This window comes from Aulonocara sp. 'chitande type north' Nkhata Bay, linkage group LG6, assembly GCF_057382095.1.
Source record: "Aulonocara sp. 'chitande type north' Nkhata Bay isolate Kocher_YH1m ecotype deep benthic linkage group LG6, A_spYH_male_GT1.1, whole genome shotgun sequence".
Lineage (NCBI taxonomy): Eukaryota > Metazoa > Chordata > Actinopteri > Cichliformes > Cichlidae > Aulonocara > Aulonocara sp. 'chitande type north' Nkhata Bay.
The window spans coordinates 26,340,401-26,365,345 of record NC_141349.1 but is presented as its reverse complement, the minus strand read 5'-3'; the positions used below and the strand labels follow the sequence as shown (position 1 = coordinate 26,365,345).

Genomic DNA, 24,945 nt, shown 5'->3' with positions numbered 1-24,945 from the left:
ACAAAAATTACTGCGTGATCTTTTTTTCTTTTATATTTTGTCTTTTATAGTTTGTTAAAAAACGTGTAAATTGATGTGATTTTGTGGTGGATTAAAAAACAAAACATTTAATCTGTCGAGAGGGACCCAAACAAATAGAAGATATATTTCGAAAATTGTTGTCATCAATATTTTCTAAACGTGCAGTTTTTTATTCATCGTAAATCATCGTTTTGTCGTACGTACGTAATGACGCCATACAGGCTTCGCTGTCGATACCGGAAAAATCGAACTAGAAACGGAAGTGCAGCATGAGTAAAATTGTGTATGAAGTTTACTTGTGTTGTCTCCGAAGGAACGACAAAAAACAGTGATTCGGTGGAGGACGCATTCTGTTTTACATCTACAGCATATAGTTAGTGCTCTTGGACTAACCCTCTTCTTTCTCTGAGTGAGAACAGGAACAAAGTGTCAGGTAATGTTGAATTAATCGTGATGCTAACGCTAGGTTAACTACTAAGCTTCTGGTACAGTGTTTCACCACGTTTGTTTATTTATCCTGGTTTCCCCATAATACTCAGTAACGTTCGCTTATTAACATAATGTTAGTTGTAGTTATTATGGGATTTACATGATCACAAAGTCAACTGAAAGCCGTTTGTAATCGGAATTGAAAATAAACTAGCTATTGTTAGCTAGTTTAACTAGCTTTATATTTGTGGCTCTGGGGTAATGACTGTTTTCCCTCTAACGCCATTTAATTCTAAAAAATTTAATAACTATGGTTCGTCTCCGAACAGTATTTGGCTGTATGACTTTTCAGCTTAGTTTTTGGTTTTTTTAATATATCAGTTGTTTTGTTGGTATCGGGAAAAAAACCGTTTCTTGATGGCTTTATTACAAAAAGATCAACCAGGTGACAGCTCATAAGTCCCTGAAGCTAAAGGCCACCAAAGGTTCTTGCTACTTACACGTATACTTACATATATTAAGAATGTGATTCCTTGAATCCATCAAAATGAGCTTTGTTGCTTTGCCTTTTGTTAAATGAATCTTCTTTTTTTTTTTTTAATCTTTCAAACAGGATGGATCCTGCTCTACTGAGAGAAAGGGAGCTTTTTAAGAAAAGGGCACTTTCCACCCCAACTGTAGAGAAGAGACAGGCTGCCTCAGACTCTGGATCACACAAAAAGAAGAAACCCAAAGTTGACAAGGAGAGCTCCTCTAGTTCCAAACTCAGTAGTGGTAGGTGAAAAATATTTTCTTGAAAAGGGTGATGTTTGTTGCTGTAAACCACTTATTCTTGTTTGTTAGTGTTTTAATGTCTCTATTGGTTCACATCACCACTGGCTAGCATCTGTAGATATATGTTGGCAAGTAGGAGATGCATCGACTGACTGGCCAGGGACTGGATTCTGCAGATTTCCAGTGCTTAGCTCCGCCCAGTGACTGGCCATTCAGTCTCCCATATAACTGATTGTATAGCGGTGTAGGAAAATATTCACATGCACTCTCACAGCCTGACATGGTGTTAGTGTGGAAGCTTCTCACTGTGAGTGAAGAGACAAAGTTCACCAAAGTACACTGTAGGGGTACCAGCGAGAAAACATTGATAAACAAGAAATCTAATTAGACATTTAAATATGAAAAGGGAATGTGGCTAACGCTAAAGTTTCACAAAGCTCAGAGCCAGACACAAATGAGCACCCTCAGTATGGCTCAAAGTAACTATGAGGGGAAAATTATGGACACGAGTGAATAAAAAAAACAAAAAAAAACCAACAACTAAAAACATTTTCTATTGATTATTTGAAGATCACCTTATTTTCTGTTGATTCAGAAAATCCTGTAACTTAATACGATTTGGGAAAATAAATATTAATAATTTCTTTAATGGAAAACATATTTTTAAATGAAGAAAAGTAGATTTTTGTTTATCTGTGCCATTAATTATAGTTCTTTGAAAATCAAAATCTATTCGCAACATAACAGGCTTATTCTGTACAATCGGATTGCTCATATTTGGACACCAAAACAATTTTCACACATCCAGCTGGTTAATATCTAATCGAAGGCCTAAATATGCACCAATGCTAGTTGCTTTAGCTTTGAATAAAATAATCTCATCTCATCAGTATATAGCTTTTTATATTATGAAAGTCTAACAAGTGAACCAAAAGACATTTTAGAGTGGATGAAGGAACTTTCAACTGGGTCGATACTCAAAATTAATCTGCCCTAAAGACTTGACAGTAAATTGAGGATCCATGTAATTAAAGTTGTGCGTGTCAGTTTACTGTGATTCAACAAGACAACCAAGACACTGGAATAATACACTCTCCTGGTTGTTATTTCTAATAAGAAAGAACCTTACTTCACAGGTTAAATTAATCAGGTGACGATCTTTTCTCATTCTAAATCCTTAGCTTAACCCAAAAAACTAGAATTCTTACTGCTCAGTCAAATTTAGATAAAAGAAAATTGGATTACAAGTGATACTTATGACACTTTTGCATTTAAAATGTTCTTTCAGATGAATTAAAGCAACATGCATAAATATATATACAACATAAGAATTGTGAGCAGTGGCCTCTTGGCATCCGTTCGAAATTGCAATGTCACGCCATATACTCTTAAAGAAAAAGCTACTTCTGTTAACAGAAAAGTGAGTCAGCTTTTATTAGGCGTTTTGTGGTGAGGCATGAAATTACACATAGTGCTCAATATAACATTTTACCGTACATCACTGTGCAGCATGCGAACTTGTCATGAGATAATGTTGCAGTGCTAAACATGTTGACAACACTGGCTTACAATTTACTGAAGAACACCAGCTTTATCCTAAGCAATGATTTCATCTGACTAGGCTTGATCAACAGATATTGTTGTAATAAGATTTGGACGGCAATTTCAGAAACAGCATGTCTTGAAGAAGCTCACTGCATCCAGTAGGTCACAAAAAAAGCACTCACACAGTAGTTGTTTTTTCTGAACAGGTTTTTTTTTTAACACCCATATAGCAGGGTAAGAAAATGCTTTTTTCCCCAACGTTTTTTTTCCCATGCAACTTAATAATCAGTTTCCAAAATAATCAAACTAAGAAAATGCCCATTTAATGCAACACATTCTGCCACAGCCTATATTAAAGTCCCCATGTCATGCCCCTTAACAAGCCCATGAATGTATTTTAGTGGTGTACCAGGATAAGATTATTTACAGGGTTTCGTCCAGGAAAACTGTTCGACCCAAAGGCAGAGTGTTCAAAACAATTAAGCATTACACTTTATTGATGTAGCACTAGCCACCCACTATATGACATGGATAAAAGAGCTGAGCTGCTTGTGTAGCATCGTACACTGGCAGGCAGAAGAGGCAGATTTGTAGACACGAGGAGTTTATTTCACGTGTATATCAGCAGAAAATAACTGAATAACAATTTGCCTCATTTATATATGATGAAGAGTAACCTTAAGAGATGCATCAGCTAACTATTGTCTTGGTGCTTAGGACTAGCTGAGTCATCAGCTTAGACTTGTAAAACACACGGACATGCATGCATTAGTTTTGTTATACTGTACACTGCTGCAGCACGTCTTTTACCCTTTGTTTTGCTCATGTCTCTTTCAATATAATGTAAAGTAGAGCCGTAGTCTTTAGCTTGTTTTTGTCAGCCAGTGTTGCTTTTGTGAGGACCTAAGCTATGCAGAGGAGTGGGTGGAAAATAGCTTAAAAATAGTATATGGTTTATGGTAACAGGCTGTTTATGACTAGTTTATCGAGATTATTTGCTTACACCTGAAAAAGAATATTATGTAAATGAGAAGTGCTTTATTGGAAATTCTGCAGTATTAGAATACAATTTCTGTGAGCAAGAGATGAGTACAGAAGCTCTAGCTGTATTAGCACTAAACATAGGGGATTTTCTGTTGTCCTGGCAACATTCCCATAAAAATAAAGGCAAAGTTTTCTCACTAATAAGTTATTTGAAATGTATGGAAGCCCGTTTCCGCCACTAAAAAAAAAAAAAAAAGGATCCATAACTCAAAATTTCGAGTTATTTTCTCGAAATTTCGAGTTATTTTCTCGAAATTTCGAGTTATTTTCTCGAAATTTCGACATATTAACTCAAAATTTTGAGAAAAGCAACTCGAAATTTCGAGTTAGCGCTGCCAATCAGTAATCTACGTGAATGACGTCATTTCCATGTTACCCAGAAGCTGAAGCCCTCAGCTACAAATGCTACACCTAAGCTACCGGTATTACATCCAGTCGTGAATGCACAGATTGCTGAGTGTTTTCAGCCTGGCTTCACAAATGATGAAATCCCTGTGTTATTAGCTGAATCACATGGTGTTACTATCAGCAAACATACTTTAATTTGTTGGGATCCGTTTTTGAGTGCGCGGTCCTGCGCCATATGCTTCCAGGTAACAAGAAAGCGACCTCATTCACGTATATTTTTGATTGGCAGAGCTAACTCGAAATTTCGAGAAAATAACTCGAAATTTCGAGTTATGGATACTAGCTTTTTTTTTTTTTTAGTGGCGGAAACGGGCTTCCATAGAAATGGGCTTCGAATAAAGTTGTAGGGAATAATTCAAAGGGCATAATATGGGTACTTTAAGTAGTGTAAATTTGTGTTTTTAAGCCATGTTATAAATACTCAGGTGATCTTCTTTTCTTCTGGGAGTATTTCAGAAGTGAAATATGGCTTTCGGGGTCTGCGGTAGATGTGGGAAGATACATTTATATCGTTCAGTCACCAGCTTTCACCTCTAATTGTGAACAACTGAATTACTTTGAGTGTTTTGGGGGGTTTTTGGGAGTTCATTTTTGCAAACATCTTAGTCAGTAGTGTGGTCCTGTCCAAATGAGCAACAATATCCAAATTCCTATTATTCTTTACTTCGTCCTTGTTGCCACTATACCACCTCAGTGTGGGATTCTGGCTCCTTGCACATGCTACTCATAAGCTTGCTGCAGCTTCCCGGCCCTTCCTCCTGTAGCTGGTGGTGTGTTTTCCCTTTGGCGCAGCACCCACAGTCCAGCAGCTCATAGAGCACAGCCAACGCTGCCAAGGACAGGACGGTGAGAATAAAAAGAAGAAGGATGACAAAACAGGCCACATTCCAGCCATCATGAAATGGGTAGACTTCCTGGACCTGAAAGGAGACGAGGGACAGAGGGACTCCCTCTTCTCGCAGTGGGAGATTGTTTGGATGAACAGTAGCTGTGATGTTGGTCATGATTTCTGGTTGGAAACAATAAGACACAAGGAAAAAAAGATTGTTAATGCTTATGACAGTGTTTGGGTCTTGGTTTTACTGCAGATCAAATTTCAAAATGAAAGCAGCGGTTGTTAAATTCGTGTTTTCATGGTGTGAGGCTGATTAAAAAATGACAGTAATGGGAGAATTTGTCTTCAGGGCATAACACATTGTGATGCAGTGCTTTTAACCAGATGTGCCTGGCTCTATTCCAGGATTTTTTGAAGCATTTGCTCCGGATTATTGTGATAATTAAAAACAAAACTAAAACTAATGATCTTTGTGATACTGATATTGAAAAAGGAATTTGTTCCACTCGAGACAGCAGGCAGACATGGAAACTCATTTACTCTCATAAAACTATCAAATACTCTTATAGGTAATTTGTTGTAATGAATGTAACGCTTCGTTATCAGTCACGAAGGGGATCATGTTGTAAAAAGATAAACTGCTTTGTATGTATGTAAACAAAACCTAGTCTACATCTGTCATTACAGACATATTTTTTGTGTGAAATGAGAAGATGGTGTATTATTATAGCACAGGTTATATTGCAAAACACCAGAAACCCTACTGAGGCCATCTGCTCAGAACAAAAATAGCCTTAAAAGGCTGGTAATAAAGGATGGGTGTGTAGAGAACTGTGCCATCTATGCTTGGTGTGCAGCTCTTTGGCCACAATGCCTTATACAAATGTAGTAACGGAACTGTAATAAAATAATGAACTTAAGAGATCCTTCAAGTGCACATTTGCCTCACTTCAGCTGTTCTTTCCCATTTTTAGCCAACACCTACCATTTTAAAATCCTCGGGGCACACTGTGGAGTGTCTCTGCCCACACAGCCATGCACAAAAGTGCACATACATGCTCTTAACACACACTTGTATGCAGACAATCACAGACATTTGTGCATGAAATATTGAGGCGAAGGCAGATGACCCAGTTGTAGGAGTGGGGCGTGAGTGCATCTCTTTCCACCATCTCTTCCTTTAGAGATTTAATAAGGCTAAATGTGTGCAAACACATTCCATCGTGCATAGACTTGTGTTGTTTTAATATGACTTGTTTGTGTGTTTATTTTAGTGGGTTTGTAACTTGAGTTTCAGGTGACCTGGGAACTTAAATGTGAAAAAGCTTAGTGGCTTGTCCTGGTGAGACATTTTCATTGGTTGCTTCATCTTAGTCTGAAATTCTCTTGACACCTGATGGAAGTGCATGTAAGAATAGAAAAAGTCCATGCAGTGTGTATCAGTGTGCAATTGAGAGTAGTCAAGGTAATTGTCATTTGAGATCACAGGTAGCACGTGACTGCTGGACAGGCTGTCTCCTTTATTATGCTCTACATGTGAGGAAGGACAGCTTTGAACATTGCCCTCACCAGATTCTCCCCACTTTGTCTGGAAGTTGTGTGTACAGTATGGGTTTTGTGTTGTTGTCTTTTGCGTTGAATCAACTGTTTTGATCCTGTTGTTACAAACCCAGCTCCTAATATCAGTTTCACCTCAAGTCATGGCTTTACAACAACCTCTGTTACTAATTTATACCCCCCCCCCCGGGGTCACCCTCCTTTCTTTTGTCAGAGCAATTATACAGACAGGGACAGATTGACTCCTGCATCTGTTATCACTCACCAAAACAGCCCCACCCCAGCCAGGCTCTGAAGGTGTAGAGCTGGAGGTTCCTCTCTACACAGTGGCTGTCTCTCTCTCTCACACACACACACACACACACACACACACACACACACACACACACACACACACACACACACACACTCCTAATGCCCCTGGCTGGCTCCTCACAGCACTCAGTCCTTCATTGATTTGTCTTGAGTCATGCATTTAAACAAACACATACATGATATCCATAAGTACACACAGACAGGTTCTGATGCTTGGTATTCAAGTGGGTAGAAAGCAGACAGATCCATGTATATTTAATCCACTGTTCACTTATACAGTCTAAATGTTGTAATTACTACGCAAAAGGACCTGGCTTTGTAAATACATCCACTGCATTTAAAGATGCATGACTTCATCCTGCAAATATTAGAATGCTCTAAAAAAAAATCCTCATATTCATATCTTCATAGTGAAAACCCAGTGCAGCCTGTAGCCTGTAGCTTAAATTTATATTGTGGATTATTATGATCTGTTGATGTCACGCACATTATTCAGAGGATGGTGTTCAGAAAAACATGCAGACTCACCTGTGTGTCTGGCTCAGTTTTTAGAAGATGTAAGCCGACAAATGTCTCTCCTCTTTTTGGTGCTCCACCTATCTTCTTCGTTTACACTCTTTCCCTCCTCCACATTCACTCTTCAACCTGCTTTCCTCCTCAGTGCTCTCGTGCACTTTCAGTCGCTCTCCTCCACCGCCACTCCTTGCAGCTCTTCATGTCTCAGCTGAACAGCACAGGATTGTCTACATCATTGGCTCCTTTCTATTAGCCCTGCCTCTGCACCATTCGTTAGCTGGTCTGTCACAGTTTCACCGTCCTGCCTACTGTGCAGCTCAAAGCAACAGAAGCTCCCGCCTACACAATGAATCATTCATGAATCAGTGTCTGTTTTCAGCTTTGATTGGTGAATGCCGAGTCCAGACCTCAGTCAGTCTCTGAGGGGAGCAGCATTATTGGACTCCAGCAGAGAATAAGACCAGCTGGCCGGACTTCAAGTCAAACTAAATCAGATTGGCTTGATATATGACTTGTGTAGTATTTTAATGTTGCAAACATTTAAATCTGCCACATTTTTGCACTGCGTGACGTGTTTCTGTGTTACCCAAAATACATACCCTGCAGCTGTAAATACTCACTAGCTTCCTGGAGTGTTACTTTGTATCTGGAAGTAGTCCCCAGCATTAACTCTCGTATGAGTCAGGTTTGCTTAAAACCTGAATTAGCCTCAATGTCATTGTGTTCCTTTGACCTGTTTCAGATGATAGCGTCTTCAATAGGAACAAATGAAGGCTGACAGGCAAAATAGAGAGTGGCAAACAAATGCATTGTTTGCTTCTGTCTTTTCACTGAATATTGACAATAAGAAAATGTCAAATAATGAATGCAGTTAGGATTTTAATGACCTCATTAAACACTCGCTGCTCATTTGACAGGAGCTGACATGACAGTAGTCAATTATCTGAAATACATTTTCAGCAAAGTGTTCTTGCACAAATATGTCAGTCCATGTAGTTCTCAAATCTCACTGTACATTCAGTCTTGCGATAATAAATTGGTTAAACTTAAATGTTGTTGTTTTTTTTCCACAGAATCTAATGGCAGCTTCAACATTAAGACGAGCTCTGGGTACAAGTTTGGTTGCCTGGCCAAGATAGTAAATTACATGAAGGTAATGAGGATTTTGAGGGGGACATTAAAACCTTTTTTTTCAGCAGGACCAACACAAATAATAAGATTTTATCTTTTCACCAAACTGTTTATTAATAAAGCTTGACATTTGTCTGTTGTAAAACATGAGTGAGTCATTTGTGCCCGCTGGGTTAACATTTGGTCCCCAGTCTTTCTTTTGGTATGTTAACAGCTTGTTTATCATGCTGTGGCTCTGCAAACAGGCAGCCAGGCCTTGTCACACTAGCTGTTTGACTCATTCCTCGGTGAAGAACTCACACTCAGATTGACAGATTTTCCTGTTAAATGTGTGCATTTGTGCCACCTGTTGAATGCACAGTTCTGAATCCTATAAAATTACTGTAGATATTTGCCTAAAATCTTCTCCATGGTGCAGAAAATAAGAGAGCTGTGAATATTGTTTTGTGTGTGTGTTTACCTAATGTCTGCTTTTCTGTCCTTAATCTCTCAGACGAGGCATCAGAATGGGGACACGCACTTCCTGACCTTAGATGAGATTCTTGATGAGACCAAACTTCTTGACATAAGCATGAAGCAGAAACAGTGGCTCATGAATGAGGTGCTTTTGTGCTATTTTTAATGCCATACCTCTATCTTTTATTGTCAGTAGTACTAAGGTCAATTGCGTTTTCTCTGAGCAATTTCTTTTACGAGTCTCACCTTAAATCTACACAATACTTGTTTTTCCCCCTCAAGCTAATTTGTAAGTTATTCTCATCCAAACATATTCGGTATGTTGCAAAAGAAAAAAGCCATTGAAAGTAAGTGATGAGAAATTAAGCTGATAATACATCGTATGACATTAAGCCATCTTTTTACATTGGAAGGCTACACTTACCGAAGAAGAAAAAGCTACTGTACTATTTGTTTAGTCTTTTCAAGGTGTCAGTTTTTATTATATTTTGTTTTTTATTGGAGGGGGGTTATATATAATCTTGTGCTTTACTTTCACCTACCAATCTCAGGCCTTGGTCAGCAATCCAAAAATTGAAGTCCGGGATGGAACCTATGGCTTCAAGCCTAAATACAACCTGAAGGACAAGAAAGCCTTACTGAGGCTGCTGGATAAGCACGACCAACTGGGCCTGGGAGGAGTCTTACTAGAAGATGTAGAGGAAGGGCTGCCCAATTCAGCCAAGGCCATCAAGGTATTAAACATTATTCAGTTTTTAGGGAAACACCACTAAGATGCCACTCGGTGATGTGCGAACACTGTGGCAACTAAACAATTAAAGCATGGTAAAGACTTCTTGTGTGATCGTTCACAGGCTTTGGGGGATCAGATCATCTTTGTTACAAGACCAGACAAGAAAAAGATCTTGTTCTACAATGACAAGCATTGCCAGTTTGCGGTAGATGAAGGTGAGTATTGGTATATCGGTATTGGTCTATCCGTAAATTGTACGGTGACATGTCTTCCTCTTTCTCTGTGTATCCGTCTTTGACCTAAACTGACTATTATGCATGCTATGCATACCCAGTTGGCCCTCACTCTGCATTCATTTCATGTAAGAATTTTCCAAGTGTGAAATTATCACCATAGAGATTTAAAAAAAAAAAATGGATGTAGCTTATAAGTAATAAGCTAGTGAATTGTCTGAAAACCTGCATTCTAACTGAATGCCACCAGATGGCGATAGCTGTGGTTGCAAAAAGACTATCAGTTCTATAGAAGTCGAACTGAAATCAGCTAAAACTCTGTGAACATTTTCTTGTTGTTTATGGATTCAGTTATACTATGACTAAATTTTAATCATATTAAATCAAAAAAGTATATTTTGTAAATCCTGGTCAAACTGTATTTCAAAACGGAGTAAGTAAGTAAAATTTATTTATATAGCACATTTCACAGATAAAAATCACAAAGTGCTTTACAATAAGATCAGACAAACGGAGGATTATCCTTGGTACACAACTCATTGGCTAACCACTTGAGTGACCAACAACCAAGGTCCAGAAATTCTCAAGGCTACATGCTTCAAACCGGTGGGCAATCTCACAATAGCTACGTTTATGCTATCAATTTTGACTTGGGTAAGTTGTTAGAATTAACATCAAGGAAGTCTTCGTCATACATTTTCGCGAGTTAGAACTGGAACATTCATAATGATCTGAATTTCTGTCCTCCGATGTTACTTGTGATCCATGTTGGGGGTACAGCATGCTTTATATTGCCTTTGTCTGCAACTTAAGCTATAATGTTTTTGCCAAATTTCAGTGCTATTTGGAGAGGTGGAGCATGTGCAAAGTGAAAACCAATTTGGCTTTGACGAAGATTCAGGCAACTTTACTTCAACTGTGAAATGAAATGTTTGTTGTATTAGATCTATATCAGAAGTGTTTTGTAAAACTCATATTATGCATTTCATTCAGGTCTGTGACTTGTTTGGTTAGTTAAGATTATGTGTCCGGCTCTTCAAGTGTAGCTGCTTTCAATGTCAGAATTTCAGAAGCTGTGGAGGAGTGTTCCAGTTGACTCTATAGATGAGGACAAGATTGAAGAGTACCTGAAGAAACAAGGCATTTCCTCCATGCAAGAAACGGGACCAAAGAAAGTGGTCAGTGTGTGTGTGTGTGTGTGTGTGTGTGTGTGTGTGTGTGTGTGTGTGTGTGTGTGTGTGTGTGTGAGAGAGATTTGTTAGAAAGAAATAAGAAAGTCTTTAATATGCAGTTCTTATGGTTACACCTGTTCAAGGAAATGAATGAGAGCTGATTATCTTTGCTCTTCACAGTTACCAATTCAAAAGAGAAAGAAGCCAGCCGGACCGAGGAAGAGAAACTTCAAGACGCACAACGACCATTTGGCTGGATTACTGGAGGATTACTCAGATGGCGTGCCTATAAAGAAGTGAAATATATTCATTCAGTCCCATATGTAACACAGAAATGCATGGAGATGGTTATTCTAGACTCACTATAACATAAAAACTGCTGATGAATGTTATTTCAAAACATTAGCTGTTTTTCTCCCCCCTTTCTTTGCATTCCTCTCAACAATCTCTGGTTTTATGTTACATGGAGTCAGTAGTTGCTGTGTTGTGGAAACCTTTTGAGTATAAGTCAGTGAAGGACATGAATACTTGGATCATTAGGATAGCTGGCGCCCTCACCAATTAAAGGGGAAACCACAACTTTACTGTTAAAGTAAATAAGGTTGAATTGTGTAGCTTTCTTTCATATTGTTTGTATATATTTAGTATAGTGTGTGGAAGGTTTTTATTTGAATGGTTAGCAACGGTTATGCTTTTGTAATAACTGCAAAAAACAGCCGTGTGTTGTGCAGTGTATCGCATCACACTGAAAACTCATCCAGCAGGAAATGTCTTCAGCTTTGTGGAACTTAAAATATTTAAATGCGTTTTACTTTGCAACACCGTGATATAGTGGTTTAAGAAATATTAGCATTTTTGAACCAACTCAAATAAATTATACTGCTACACAAAACTGCTTTGATTAGATCAATAAGTTGCCATTTTAAGTGTCAACATTATGCGTTTAAAAAAGTCAACATTTGAATCCATCTAAATATTTAAAATGTTTCATTTATTGTTAGTGTAAATTCTTTATCAGAATGGCAGAAATTACCTTCTACAACTTAATGATAAAAATACTGGTAACTGCCATCATAAGAAATGAGCAAATCTAGTACAGCTTGTGTACCTTATAAGTTAATCGTAAAAAACAAAAGGTACATCGGCATAGCAGGAGAAAGATGAGAAGCTTAATCTTCTGTTGCAGATCAGAGTAGAAAATATCAGTAATTGAAGAGCAAAAACAGGGTAGGTACATAACTATATACATTCATGCTTTCTTCCAGCAGGATCTAGTTAAACATTGATATTCTCTGCATTTCAAAAGGTATAAAGTGTAATTTTAGCTAGCAGCATGGCCTGCTTTAACAGTTTTCTTCAAATGGTGGTAGTTTGGCAAGATCTTCATCAGAAAATCGAGCTGAAGAGTCTGTGGCTGAAATGAGATAACAGACATGATGATGAGCATAATGCACAAAAGTTTTCTCTGCACACAAACTTTTAAACAAGTGGGCATGTATGAAAATCTTACATAAAAACATTAAATATGAAATATCACTTCAGTGTTTTCTTGGTGAATGTGACGGAAATGAGAGAAACTGAATATTTTACACATTTTCAGACAGTCTGTTGATGCTGAGTTTTTGCCCATGGTGTTACTGTGTTTCTCAGCTCTAATGCTGAATGCTTAAAAACAATTATTTGCATCATAAATGTGACCCAAATCCATATGAAACTCAAGTGTGGCTAATGTAGCATTTGTCTTGCACTTGTACGAAATGCTCAGAGTTGTAAAATATTAAAAACTTTCTATATAGATCCCAGATACAAGTTAGAGGGAGAATTAGTTTTAAAAATCTGAATCTAATAAAACATCAGATTTTTTGTTTCATCAGGAAAACATACATGTGATTAGCCCACTTGGAAGCTCAAAATATAATGCTTTGATATTCAATTTGCAATGCTAATGCTACATCTAGGTTATTTGACTACACCAACGATGTTTTCCAGTCACAGATCTCCATACCTGGGGTCTCTCAGTCTGCACCCTCCTCATACATCCAGAGCCGTAGATGACCGTGTTCTCGGGTATGACCTCACAAGTGTTGACCTGACAGAAGGCTCCAATTATACAGCCACTGGTGAGGATTACATTCCTGCCAACATCCGCTAGTCAACAAAAAAGGATATTTGGTAACGTGAGTGACTTAATCGAAATTATACAGACTTGAACACTCACTGAAAGCCAAAGAAACGGAAGGCAATATCCCACCTTTAGATTCAATCACATTGTTGTCTCCAATTTTTAAAGCTTGCGATACTGTTTGTTGTCAGTTGAGGCAAAACATGATTTCTTTTACAAAGATTTATTGTGTTACAATTTAAAAATCATATATGGAGCAGTACTGGCTAGATTAGATAAAAGGATACCACAGCCAACTTCAAAGACGTTGTTGATACCGATGGTCATTGTTTTTGGTTCCACCTCAGAATCAGGTATAATATTTTCTGGGTAACTGTGGGGAAGATCACACAAGCTCGCATGTAAGAACAGTGACAGATCACCAGAGATGGTCAACGATGGTTAACCTAGTGGAAAACATGGTACACCGAGGCCTTAGATAACCTGTTAATGATCAGAGCTTGCTCTTCAATCAAGTTGCCTTCTCCGATGACAATGGGTCCTGCCTCAGCAATGATGCGAGCTTTTGGGTGGACCACGGTCCTGGCGCCTGGAGAAACAGAGGTGCAGCAAGTAATCAAGAACAGTGATGACAGCCATTCAACTCCTGCCTTGGGACTGATCTGCTGTGAGAGAAAAGCAAGTTTTCTGAACTCCGATTACTGGGCATAGTCTTACCTATGGTAACGTCTCCTCGGATTTCGCTTTCAACACAAACCACGGCTCCAGTTGCTATCTTGACACTGCAACAGAAACGAGAAATGTTTTTGTACATGCTAGCTAACGCTGCTAGCTAGCTACTTCATTGAGCTGTCTTAACTGGCCACATCAGCATCTTCAATTCGCTGTAACTAATTCTTCTTTACTTCTATTATTTATTCTAATGGATTTTATGCTTAGCTACGCCGCTAAAAGTCATGTTCGCAATAATGTACACATTACCTCTTCTGAGCATTTTGTTTGTCTGCCATTGTGAACGATGAAGTCCGATGGGAGGCACCGTTGAGCCACTCGATCATCGATTTAGAGTCCTTGACGTTTCAGCGGACGTACAAGCGTAAAGGGAGAAAAAAGAACAACAACACCCAAACTTATTTATGTGTAATTTTTTTATATAGCTTATTTTTTCTCTCTGTTAAAAGTGTTTCCTGGCTTATGGAGTTTTCAGATTGTGGAAATGTGTACAGATCTCCATATATTTAGACAGACAATATCTAATTTTCATATTTAAACATAAAATGTAGGAACAATTTCAATGTTTCTTGTTACAGCTTTACTTTTCTTTTTTCACACAATTAAATGATTTGATCATATTTTATTCACATTTATTACAAAAAAACCCCCACTGAAAACAAATGTTTAAACTGAGACATTGTGATAAGATTAGAAATTATATACTCATTTCTTATCTTGTCCATCTTGGTTATTCCCAACAAAAATCTCAGCATCTTTAGCTCTTTCACCTCCATCTCAGCCTCCTGTGTTTTTGTCAGTGCCACCGTCTCCAAACATGCACCATGCTACCTGCTCACATAGATCACAATATCATCTCCAAACACCATTGTCCACAGACTCCAGCTTGGCCTGATCTATCAGCCCATCACCACTGCAAACAAAAAGGGGTTCAGAGCCGATCCTTCATGTAGTCCCACCCCCACCTGGAAGCCACCTGTCATTCCTACGGCATACCTCACCACTATCTCGCTGTCCTCATACATGTCCTGCACCACCCTCACATATTTCTCTCTGGCACTCCTGAGTTCCTCATCCAGTACCACAGTTTTATTGGGAATACTGTGCGACTTTAGTGCCGATCGCAAACATGAATATGTGCAATAACCATTCCATTACCTAACAATTATTGGGGTAGTAGAACAGGTATAGTACTTTGGCCCTTCTCGCTCCCACTAGAGTGCCAAAACAAGTACACGGATCGAAAGTAACCTTTGCCATGGCAAAAAGGAAGCTTAAGAAAAACAATACATGTCACTCGTATTCAGTAGCATCGGTTAAACCAAAGAGCCAGAAAGAAATGGCACAAACGGAGAAAAGTGCCACTTTTGCCCTTGCTGCTGTTGCTTTGGTCGTGGCTGTTTGCGTGGCACCACTAGCAGCTGAAATATCTTCGTGTAAGTATCCTGAACTGAAAGAAAGTAAAAGCAGGAGACTACTGCTACCAGGTTAGCAAGCTAGCGAGCAAGCTAATGTTTAGCAGTGTTTTACACCAACTCCCGTATTTGTTGAAATTATATTACAGCAGCAGTGGTTATGGGTTTTTTGACGATAGCTGAAGGTTTACTCCAACAAACAAGCGGTTTAAATGTTTAATTATTAACCTGCTATCGAGCGGCTAACTGTAAAACGGTATCAACTGAGAACAGCTGATAATGGAAAAGTGAGCTTCAGCGGTTTGAACTTCCCTCTCGGTGGTAAATTAGGGATTAATGCAGCATGTGACCACTGGCTCTATCACATGCTTTCTCCCTCCAGACGCTAGCTTTACCTTTCTGGCTGTAGCTTGCTGTCAAACTGGGCTTCTTCGCTACCGCACACTGGTATGGAGTAGGTTTGTGGTCCTTAGCATCGGCTGTGGTCGATAGATTTGAGACAAATTACAGAAAGATGGCTTCTTGTGTCGCGTATTAAAACGAAAAGCATCACGACCACCCGTTATTAGTTCTCTGACTTGTTTGATAACATTTGTGCAGTCGGGAAAGATGAGATTATTTTGCACGTTTGCGCATTTTGATCGAATAATAACCAGCGTAATGGCATGCACACTGTTATGGTTTTCTGATGATTTTAATTATATGAACAGCGGCTTGGGTGGGGTCACCAATAGAAAACCGTAGACTGTAGCATCGTTGTACCTTCATATGCAGAAAATTGATGTGTTGCTGGGTTTCAACTGATCTGCACAATGCCTGCTGCGCTTTCTTACTCACTCTAGCTGATATACATCATCATAAGCACCTGTCCCTGAAGATGGATGAGGCACAGCTGACGGTCAACAATGAGTTGTCATATGAGGTGCAGGTGTCTTGGATGTCACAGCGCTGCTACCAGGTGGGCTCACACGTGCCAGATATTTCCCCTCATTTGATTCTGTTTCTGTGTGGTTTAAGTTCAATAATGTTCTAAACTTGGCTTCTGCTCTCTCGCCTGTTAGTGTTTGTACCAGCAGCTAGGGGTGGTACCTGCAGGGCTTGAGCCTGGTCAGCCCAGTTCAGTAAACTTTGTTGTAAGCACACAGCATGAAATAACACTGCAGATCAACAGCACACCTATCGAGCTGGAGCTGTGCAAGTACGTTTACGAATACGGTCGTGTTTCCAACTTACAAAAAGAACGACACTCTGGTTATATAAAATTAAGGATCAGAGTTTGGCTTATTTGTTGATGACATAAATCTTTTTCCTTTGTTTTTTTAAATTCACAGAATTCCTTTCCACTTTGGCGAGCATGGTAACTACTCCCTGTGGGTGAAAACCCTGAACGCATCTTTTGGAGTCAACTGCTCTGTAGTTACTGATAAGGACCCTGTGAATAGCTACATACGTGAGTGTCTCACACAGAGAAAAAGATTTTATTTTAACTAATAATTAATATACACTTAATTAATATCTCTCCACACAGCGATCTTGGTTGCTTTTCTCATCTATGCTCTCCTGGCCTTGGTGTTTGCCATTGGAAAAAAGGTTTGGGGGTAAGCCTAATTTCTGTTTTGATGTTCATTCAGTAAATTTCAATATAAAGAAGTGGATATTTTTTGAATGATTTGAAAATGTTAAGAGTAAGCACTGCAGATGCATCAGAAAGAGATGCTCTGTGCCTTTGTGGAAGTATCCTCTGGAAAGAGGAGGAAGTCAGTAGAAGCGAGACAGAAAATGTGTGTTTTCCATTGTTGAGCCATTACGAGCAGAGATAGTGAAGGTAGATGAGTTTAAATATCTGGAATCAACCATCTAGCAATTAGAAACTGCATAAGAGAGGTGAAGAAGAGAGTACGGACAGGGTGGAGTGGGCGGAGACAAGTGTCAGGAATGATTGCTAACTGAAACATAGCAACAAGAGTGAAAGGGAAGATTTACAAGATGACAGTGAGACCTGCTATGATGTATGGTTTGGAGAGAGTGACACTGACAAAAAGACAGAGTTGAAGATGATCAGATTTTCAGTGGAAGCGACCGTGATGGACACGATGATTAGAAATGATTAAATCAGAGGGAAAGCTCAGGCTGAGTGTTTTAAAAACAAAGTTAGAGAGGCAGGGCTGAGAGTGTTTGTGCAGAGGAGGAATTGTGGATATTTGTGATGCTGAATGATGCTTCCAGGCAGGAAGAGAAGGTTCATGGATATAGTGAAAGAGGAGATGCAGAGGAGGATGCTAGGAAAAGGGTGAGATGGAGGCAGATGATCCACTCTGGCGAACTCTAAAGGGAGCAGCTGAAAGAGGAAGAAGAAGAACGTTTTTCCAGTCTTGTCTCTCTCTGAAGCACACAGTCTCGAGAGTCAACTGAGCTTGTTTGTACTCCAAAAAAACCCTCAATCAAGATCTTGATTGTTTCTTGTCCAGGCTTGATGCAGTAAGAGGTCTGGTCCTCCGACTTGGGAGTTCCATGGAAACAGAGAGACTCATCAATTCTGTGAGTGTTCTGCAATCGTTTGGCCTTGTTTAATTATGAGTGCTTTAGTGACAATGAAATAAGAACCCAGATAGTTTTAATATAGCAGATTTACAGTTACTGATCTGCTTCTATCCTGTGTGTTTTTGTCTTAATAATAAATCAGGTGATAAATCTATACTTCCAGTAGAATTATGTTAATATCCAGCTTTGACTTCATCATCCAGGAACTGGGCCCCACTCGGGTAGTGCCGCCAGTCACTGATAACATCCTCCCTCCCCCGCTAACGAGCAGCAAGAGGCTTCGATCTTTGGATACATTCAGAGGGTAGCTTCCTGACCCCACCCTCACTCTTGTGCCTCCAGCTTAGTGTCCTCATTGTCTTATTTATCATTATACTGTATCATATGCTTGTTTGTTTTTTATTACAGTGTGGTAGGTGACACTGAATTTGTCCCTTATTAATCAACCACCACCGGCAGTATTAAATCTAGATCCAGTGCTTTTGATGTTTTCATATTTTTGCCTATTTTTATTCATCAATTAATATAAATAAACATGTACTCCTTGCTTGATGCTTTTCGGTAAATGTGGCATTTTCTGTGTTTCTGTCAGTATCTCCTTGGTCATTATGGTGTTTGTGAACTATGGAGGGGGGCGATACTGGTTCTTCAGACATGAAAGCTGGAATGGTAAGCCCAGTGTGGTTTCTTTGTTTAGTTTTTTTAGCCATGTTGCAGTTTCCTCATTATTTACAGATCTTTGCAGCTCTCCTTGGTATTTGCAATGTTGTTGATTTTAAACCAGGCCTTCCCCATTTCTCATCTTGCAGGCCTTACTGTTGCTGACCTAGTCTTCCCTTGGTAAGCTTAATTTAAAGATTCTTATAAAAAGTTGTCTTATATGCAGTTGGATTGTCTTTATTTGTACTCACACGTTAATATAAATGTGCAGTATTTGTATTAATGTGTATTTTTATTTTGTAATGGTGACAGAATTCTCTTCAGAAGGATTACAGGGACCATTAACAAATTCTGGTCCAGTTACATAGTTGAATGTGCACAAGAAATAAAGGGTGTTTTCTTTAAAGTGGTCACTGGACTAAAAGGGGCTTAAAAATTGTATAAAAAAGGAAAATCCAACAGAATGAATAAAAAAAAATAGAAATAATAAAGTTCCATTTGTTCCCTCAGCAGATCTTTTAAGTGTAGAACCAACACTCATTTTGTCCCTTCTTCCACCAGGTTTGTGTTCATAATGGGCACATCCATCGCACTCTCCATCAATGCCTTGCTGCGTGCAGGCGCGACCCGTTGCTCATTGCTCAGAAAAGCTGTGTGGCGGAGCTTGCAGCTCTTCATCATTGGTGTCCTAGTCATCAACCCAAACTACTGCCAGGGAGCGTGTAAGTATGAACTCCGTCTTTACAGCAGTATTCCAAGCTCTTTAGGTGGATGATTAAACCATATACTATAATACTGTTTCAAACTTGAACTTATGTGGTTATTTATTTTCATTTGCATTTTTATTGCGTGTTTATATCTTCTCCACAGTGGCTTGGGAAAACTTGCGGATCCCGGGTGTGTTGCAGCGCCTCGCCTGGTCATATCTGGTCGTAGCTTGCTTGGATTTACTGGTGGCCAGAGGACAACTTGACGTCCTCACAGTGGTCAGCCTTTTTTTAATTATTATTATTATTTTTTTCATCTGCATTGTTTAACAGTCTGTGTTGTTTTATGCTAAATAGGTTTATGTTAAATTTGTGTTTGAGGAAAGGAGATGTGTTTAATGGAGTGGGTTTTATTTTCCAGGATGCGTGGTGGTCCCCAGCTATTGATTTCTTGCTGTATTGGCCCGCCTGGCTGTGTGTGATTCTTCTAGAAGTACTCTGGCTCTTCCTCACATTTCAACTTCCTGTGCCAGACTGCCCAGCGTAAGTCAAAGACAGTGAAGTGTAGTGCTTCATTATTTTGCGTACGTTTTTGCAATAATTGAACTTTTAGCATTAAGCGTTAATAAACTGGAATTTCTAACCTTCCTCTTGGTGCAGTGCTACATTAACAACACTGACTGCACTAATTTCTTTGGTACAGAGGTTATCTGGGTCCAGGTGGGATTGGGGACATGGGGCTGTATGTGAACTGCACCGGTGGAGCTGCTGGTTTCATTGACCGCTTGCTTCTAGGAGAAAGGCACATGTACCAGAATCCATCATCAAGGGTTTGTAACCACCAAAACATCCCAAATATAGCTTCATGATAGTCTTTTGTAACTTGAAATGTTAAGGTTATTTTAATGTGTCAGATTTCTCTCCGATGGGCACGTACACACTTGTTAACCCCAATAATGCAAACACTGATAGACTGCATCTGATGTTGATAAAAATCAATCAGTTTACATTTTATTTCAGGTGATTTATGCAACTCGTATACCGTATGATCCAGAAGGTGTTCTTGGCAGCATCAACTCTATCCTCATGGCCTTTCTGGGATTACAGGTTTGTAATTTATATTTGTCTGGTGTTGGCCTCCTTGTGTTTCTTGTTTATTCAAATAAAGATATAAAACCGTTTGAAAGGTTAAAGGAAGTAAATGGTTGGCTTTCATTCTTTTTGTATTTTAATTGTCCTCAGGCAGGGAAAATAATCTTGCACTACAGAGAACGCCCCAAAAGTATTATGTCGAGGTTCCTCATATGGGGTCTTTTACTGGTAAGCACATTGTTTTGATTGATTAATTGAATCTTTATTTTGAACATGTTGAAAAAGTACAACAACATAGAATTAAAAAGAGACAAACAAACAAAGCAAACAGCAAACAGAGAGAGAGAGATCTATATAAAGTCATTTTTGCATCTATGATTGAATAATAAAATGTCTTCTGTCATTCAGGGTGTCGTATCAGCATTTCTAACCAAATGTTCCACAGACCAGGGTTTCATTCCTGTCAACAAAAACCTGTGGTAAGGGCCATGTTTTATTTATATCTACAGTTAGAACTACATTTACTCAAGCAATGGGCACTTTGGGAAATTCTAATTGAATATTTTGGAAACTGCTGCAAAATAAGCAGCACTAGTAATATTTTTAAGTTTGGCAAACGTTAGATTTTATAGTCTTTTCCCACTTAAAATGCGTAAAATATTTTATACAGATATAATAGAATACCTAATGTCACATAATTTGTGTTATGACTAGGTTTTCCACATTTGCTCTCCACTCCAGCATCTTACGTTCTCACAACTTTGTGGCCACAGGATTGTGAAATCAGACAAAAGAGAAGTTGTAGAATATCTCATAAAAAATGGAAACCAATCAAATATACAGCAATACCCTTGGCAAATATTTAAAGTGGTCTATCACGCCAATATAGAGTTTATTTACATAGCCCAAAATCACCTGTACCAGTAAAACTCATGCATAAATAGTTATAAACATCGAGATTACACACTCTCTGACATGCATAGTTACATTAGAGAGTTAAACATTAAAGGTATTAAAGGTATCCAGGAGTGCATAAACTGAATGAAAAACGGCATGTTTTTAGATGTGATTTTAAGTTTTAAAAAATTGGCAGACCTTCAGCTGGTGCAGTGCTGATAAATATCTTTTTTTTGCCCTTTTTTTAAGTCCTGTCCTTTCTGGCCGATTTTGCAATCAGAATTATGATCTGAATCCACTGTTGCGCGCCAAGAACATTTTGTTTTTCCCAGATCAGCTCTATAAATCATCTACATGATCCTCTTGTTCAGGGTTTATCTGTTTATCTGGGACTAGTGTTATTTCATTTATTACATTATATGTGGTATACAGTATGACAATGACTAAGGCTGGACAGGCAGGTGGGAAACAAATGGGGGGAGACATAATAAAAGGATGGAGTACAAATAGTCTTTGTCATAAAATGAGGCAGACAGAGATGGACATTGACATTGACACAAGCACCCTGATGCTGCACAGCATATAAATGTTTTTTAAAAAATGTCTTAATGTTTCACTTCTAGGTCTCTGTCTTACGTGACAACACTGGCCTGCTTTGCCTTTGTGCTCCTAATGCTGATCTACTACATAGTGGATGTAAATAAGTGGTGGTCAGGGGCACCTTTCTACTATCCTGGTGAGCATTAGAATCACACAAAAGCTTAATAGACAGTTTTTGCCTAAGACAGCTTTTGATTGCACAGTTACAGTTGTACTTTTGGGGTTTGATGTGAATGTGGAAGTCTGCTCTGTCACAGTGTGAATTAGTATGCAATTGGAAATATAATCTGCCAAATATTTATTTTCCTTGTGAATTTCTGTGTAGTCATTGCGTCCTCTACTTCACTTTCTCTTGTGTGTTTCATTAAGGTATGAACTCCATACTTGTGTACGTGGGCCACGAAGTGTTTGAGGACTACTTTCCCTTCCGTTGGCAGATGTCCAACAGCCAATCCCATGCTGAGCATCTCATTCAGAACCTTGTGGCCACTTCCTGTTGGGTCATCATCTCCTATTTGCTTTACAAAAAGAAGATTTTCTGGAAAATTTAAACACAGGACAGCAAAAGCACAGGACATTGTTTACATCATAGATGCTGGAGACACAACAAGAATGCATTTGGTTGGACACAGAATGCAGATTAATTATGTCAAGGTTATATCATAATTATATGAATCTCTGTCTCTGATCATGTATGGGGTTTCTTTCATCACATAGCTATTCTGTTAGGTTATTTACCCTTTCTTTCTTTTTACATTTTTTCCCATAAACTAGGGCTGTTCGATATAACGATATATATCGGATGACGATATAAAAACGCCTATAGTTTCATTTTACGCTATCGTTTGTTTCGTGGTGTCGCAAAATAAACTGTTTATGGCAATATTTTTTCATCGTTTTGATGGTCACTGTAGTGGCTATATTCATTTCTTAAAGTTCTCTCTTTCTCTTATATTTAATATAACCACACTACAGACGGACAAGCGCCTGTTTTTATGTGTTGTTGTTAGCAGCAATGACAGTAAAACCATCGCATGTCCGCTTGTTTATTTTCCACATAAACCTTTCACAATAAAGCTCAAGATCCTGTTGAGACTTTTCAAAATAAACTGAATCACGTGAAAGACTATGCAGAGTGTTTACGGATGAGAAGCAAAAAAAGAGCCGTCCAGTGCTAAAAACTAAACCTTAGACTCAAACGTTAGAACAGGTTTTTCCCCGCAGCACGCCGAATAATAAATACTCACAAAGAAAACGGCGGCCGTTGCAACTTATGTCTAAAAATGTATTGTTTCATGCATCGGTTAAAACACTCGACTCCAGGTACACGACGCCCAGCCGGAAACACTTCACGCAAGTCGAGATTCACAGAATTTACAGAACATGTTAAATTTTTGTGATTTTTTTTTTTTTTCTTTTTTTTGTGATTTATATCGTTATCAGGACGATAGATGTCTTATATCGGGATATGAGCTTTTGGTCATATCGCACAGCCCTACCATAAACAGTTTGTTCAGTTATGCACCAGCAAAGTTATCCTTAGTGATTCAGGAAAAAAAGAGTTGAAGAATAGTTTGGATTGTAAATACACCATCTTTAATGTGTAGTAGTTTACACATGCACCTACAAAGCAAAAGATCCCTGGTTGAATCCCGGCAGGAAACACAAGTATAATGGGGTTGCATAAGGAAGGGCATCCAGTGTAAAAATGTGCCAAATCAATTATGCGGAGCTACCGCTATGGTAACCTCTTGTGAATAAGGAAGCAGCCCAAAGTAGCTTTAAATAAACTATTTTTGGTATACCAGTACATCTTAAATGGCAGAGTATTTAAGCAGGGTGTTGCAGTATTTCTTTAACAGGCCCTATTAACTTCTCTGTTGTCATGTGAAGTGCTGTGGTCTTACCCTAAAGGCTGACGTTAGGTTTTTGGATATCATAAGTAGATGCTTCATATATCCCATACCCCCACCCAGCACGTAGTGTCTGTGCTGCTCAGAGCGTAGCACTATAGCTATAGCTCATGTTCATCGCTGGATTCTGTTTTGCGAATATAATGAATAACTGCTGGCTTCACTGTGCTCCTATTTTATGTACATCTCACAATCGATGTGGGTAACTGAGCAACCAACCAACCAAACATAAGAAAGACACGAGAAAAACCTCCAAACTGTTCTGATTTCCATTTCTCTATTACATTTAAGATGACCTGTCAAATTAAATAAGTTGCAAATGTTCTGGGGAGTTAAAAGAGGGCATGTTAGCAATGTTATGTATTTGGTTTCATGTGGAAGCAGCACGGGTTTTTTTTGGGGGGGGGGGGGTTTATGGTCTTCAAAAAACAGAAGTCACAGTGCTGCTATTTTTTGTGTGTTAGTGTTACATGTGCATTTTTTTTTATCATCTTTAGTTTAATACTCCCCAAATTTTTTGCTGCTGTTTTGCCAAATGTGCTTTTTTTCCTTACACAGTAATCTGAAAAAGCACCATAAATATATTTGATGGAGTCTTATCATAAGACTGTTCCCATTACTCCCACCGTAATGGGTAAATGCGCTCGCTGTTACCATCTGCAGTTGATAAAACATTTACCACCTGTTTTTGCAGAATCATCTGTTCAGTCTATAGAATATCCAGATGCTGTGGATAATATTTTTCTTTTTGGGGGGGGGGGGCTGCTCATGTAGTACTGTCACCATTTCTATTTCATGACATTTACTTCGATAAACTTTTATCTAATTTTTTTATATACACTATTCGAAAATACATTTATATAATAAAATCTATATTTTAAAAAATAGTTCGAGATTGATTTCCTATAATATGGTAATTTCTGTTCTATATGTGAAAGAATTCTAAACAAAAAAATGTCATATGGGGGATTTGTGTAGCAACACAGTGACATGTCACAAAAGAAAAAACAACAGTGGGTATCCACCACATGGCACTAGAGCAGCTTTAATGCTACAGGTCCTAAAACTCTACTTGAGAGCCATTCTTCCAAAAAATA

At 38.6% G+C, this 24,945-nt stretch overlaps 4 protein-coding genes across 7 annotated transcripts; 2 read left to right on the top strand and 2 right to left on the bottom strand.

Moving 5' to 3' along the window:
• Positions 1–244: 244 nt before the first annotated feature.
• gtf2e2 (general transcription factor IIE, polypeptide 2, beta) lies at positions 245–12,705 on the top strand. Of its 2 annotated transcripts, none has more exons than XM_086295921.1 (8): positions 245–454; positions 1,064–1,224; positions 8,518–8,597; positions 9,069–9,176; positions 9,583–9,765; positions 9,886–9,979; positions 11,060–11,175; positions 11,350–12,705. In XM_086295921.1, exons 2-8 carry the CDS (start codon positions 1,065–1,067, stop codon positions 11,467–11,469), a joined length of 861 nt encoding a protein of 286 aa, XP_086152047.1. In that variant the 5' UTR covers positions 245–454; position 1,064; the 3' UTR covers positions 11,470–12,705. The 2 variants fall into 2 exon arrangements, with proteins under 2 accessions (XP_086152047.1, XP_086152048.1); XM_086295922.1 differs by lacking the exon at positions 245–454 and adding an exon at positions 683–935.
• smim18 (small integral membrane protein 18) lies at positions 2,553–7,737 on the bottom strand. The gene is made up of 2 exons (XM_086295924.1): positions 7,457–7,737; positions 2,553–5,230 (listed from the first exon to the last, which is right to left on the bottom strand). The coding sequence occupies exon 2, from the start codon at positions 5,223–5,225 to the stop codon at positions 4,902–4,904; it is 324 nt and encodes a 107-aa protein (XP_086152050.1). The 5' UTR covers positions 5,226–5,230; positions 7,457–7,737; the 3' UTR covers positions 2,553–4,901.
• On the bottom strand, positions 12,140–15,986 carry LOC147327923 (dynactin subunit 6-like). The gene is made up of 8 exons (XM_086295923.1): positions 15,834–15,986; positions 14,273–14,361; positions 14,009–14,073; positions 13,775–13,880; positions 13,579–13,664; positions 13,421–13,468; positions 13,175–13,317; positions 12,140–12,583 (listed from the first exon to the last, which is right to left on the bottom strand). Exons 2-8 carry the CDS (start codon positions 14,347–14,349, stop codon positions 12,491–12,493), a joined length of 618 nt encoding a protein of 205 aa, XP_086152049.1. The 5' UTR covers positions 14,350–14,361; positions 15,834–15,986; the 3' UTR covers positions 12,140–12,490.
• Positions 15,217–23,745, top strand: hgsnat (heparan-alpha-glucosaminide N-acetyltransferase). 3 transcript variants are annotated; one of them, XM_086295919.1, is made up of 18 exons: positions 15,228–15,459; positions 16,281–16,396; positions 16,500–16,636; positions 16,770–16,888; positions 16,967–17,036; positions 17,907–17,976; positions 18,183–18,283; positions 18,572–18,648; positions 18,789–18,819; positions 19,201–19,361; positions 19,510–19,625; positions 19,768–19,889; positions 20,050–20,176; positions 20,367–20,453; positions 20,589–20,666; positions 20,847–20,917; positions 21,959–22,071; positions 22,305–23,745. In XM_086295919.1, exons 1-18 carry the CDS (start codon positions 15,282–15,284, stop codon positions 22,484–22,486), a joined length of 1,956 nt encoding a protein of 651 aa, XP_086152045.1. In that variant the 5' UTR covers positions 15,228–15,281; the 3' UTR covers positions 22,487–23,745. The 3 variants fall into 3 exon arrangements, with proteins under 3 accessions (XP_086152044.1, XP_086152045.1, XP_086152046.1); XM_086295920.1 differs by lacking the exon at positions 15,228–15,459 and adding an exon at positions 15,530–15,885; XM_086295918.1 differs by having other exon boundaries at positions 15,217–15,459; positions 20,367–20,666.
• Positions 23,746–24,945: the final 1,200 nt, after the last annotated feature.

Excerpts from the sequence above, each read along its gene's own strand:
- gtf2e2 (XM_086295921.1), top strand. The coding sequence starts at position 1,065 with ATGGATCCTGCTCTACTGAGAGAAAGGGAGCTTTTTAAGAAAAGGGCA. Across the intron at positions 9,177-9,582 it reads AACAGTGGCTCATGAATGAG|GCCTTGGTCAGCAATCCAAA; the intron begins GTGCTTTTGTGC and ends TACCAATCTCAG. Across the intron at positions 11,176-11,349 it reads AAACGGGACCAAAGAAAGTG|TTACCAATTCAAAAGAGAAA; the intron begins GTCAGTGTGTGT and ends TGCTCTTCACAG.
- smim18 (XM_086295924.1), bottom strand. The coding sequence starts at position 5,225 with ATGACCAACATCACAGCTACTGTTCATCCAAACAATCTCCCACTGCGA.
- LOC147327923 (XM_086295923.1), bottom strand. The coding sequence starts at position 14,349 with ATGATCGAGTGGCTCAACGGTGCCTCCCATCGGACTTCATCGTTCACA. Across the intron at positions 14,074-14,272 it reads AAACAAAATGCTCAGAAGAG|TGTCAAGATAGCAACTGGAG; the intron begins GTAATGTGTACA and ends TTTCTGTTGCAG. Across the intron at positions 12,584-13,174 it reads TGCAGACTGAGAGACCCCAG|CCACAGACTCTTCAGCTCGA; the intron begins GTATGGAGATCT and ends ATCTCATTTCAG.
- hgsnat (XM_086295918.1), top strand. The coding sequence starts at position 15,282 with ATGGCAAAAAGGAAGCTTAAGAAAAACAATACATGTCACTCGTATTCA. Across the intron at positions 16,637-16,769 it reads ATCGAGCTGGAGCTGTGCAA|AATTCCTTTCCACTTTGGCG; the intron begins GTACGTTTACGA and ends TTAAATTCACAG. Across the intron at positions 22,072-22,304 it reads GGCACCTTTCTACTATCCTG|GTATGAACTCCATACTTGTG; the intron begins GTGAGCATTAGA and ends TGTTTCATTAAG.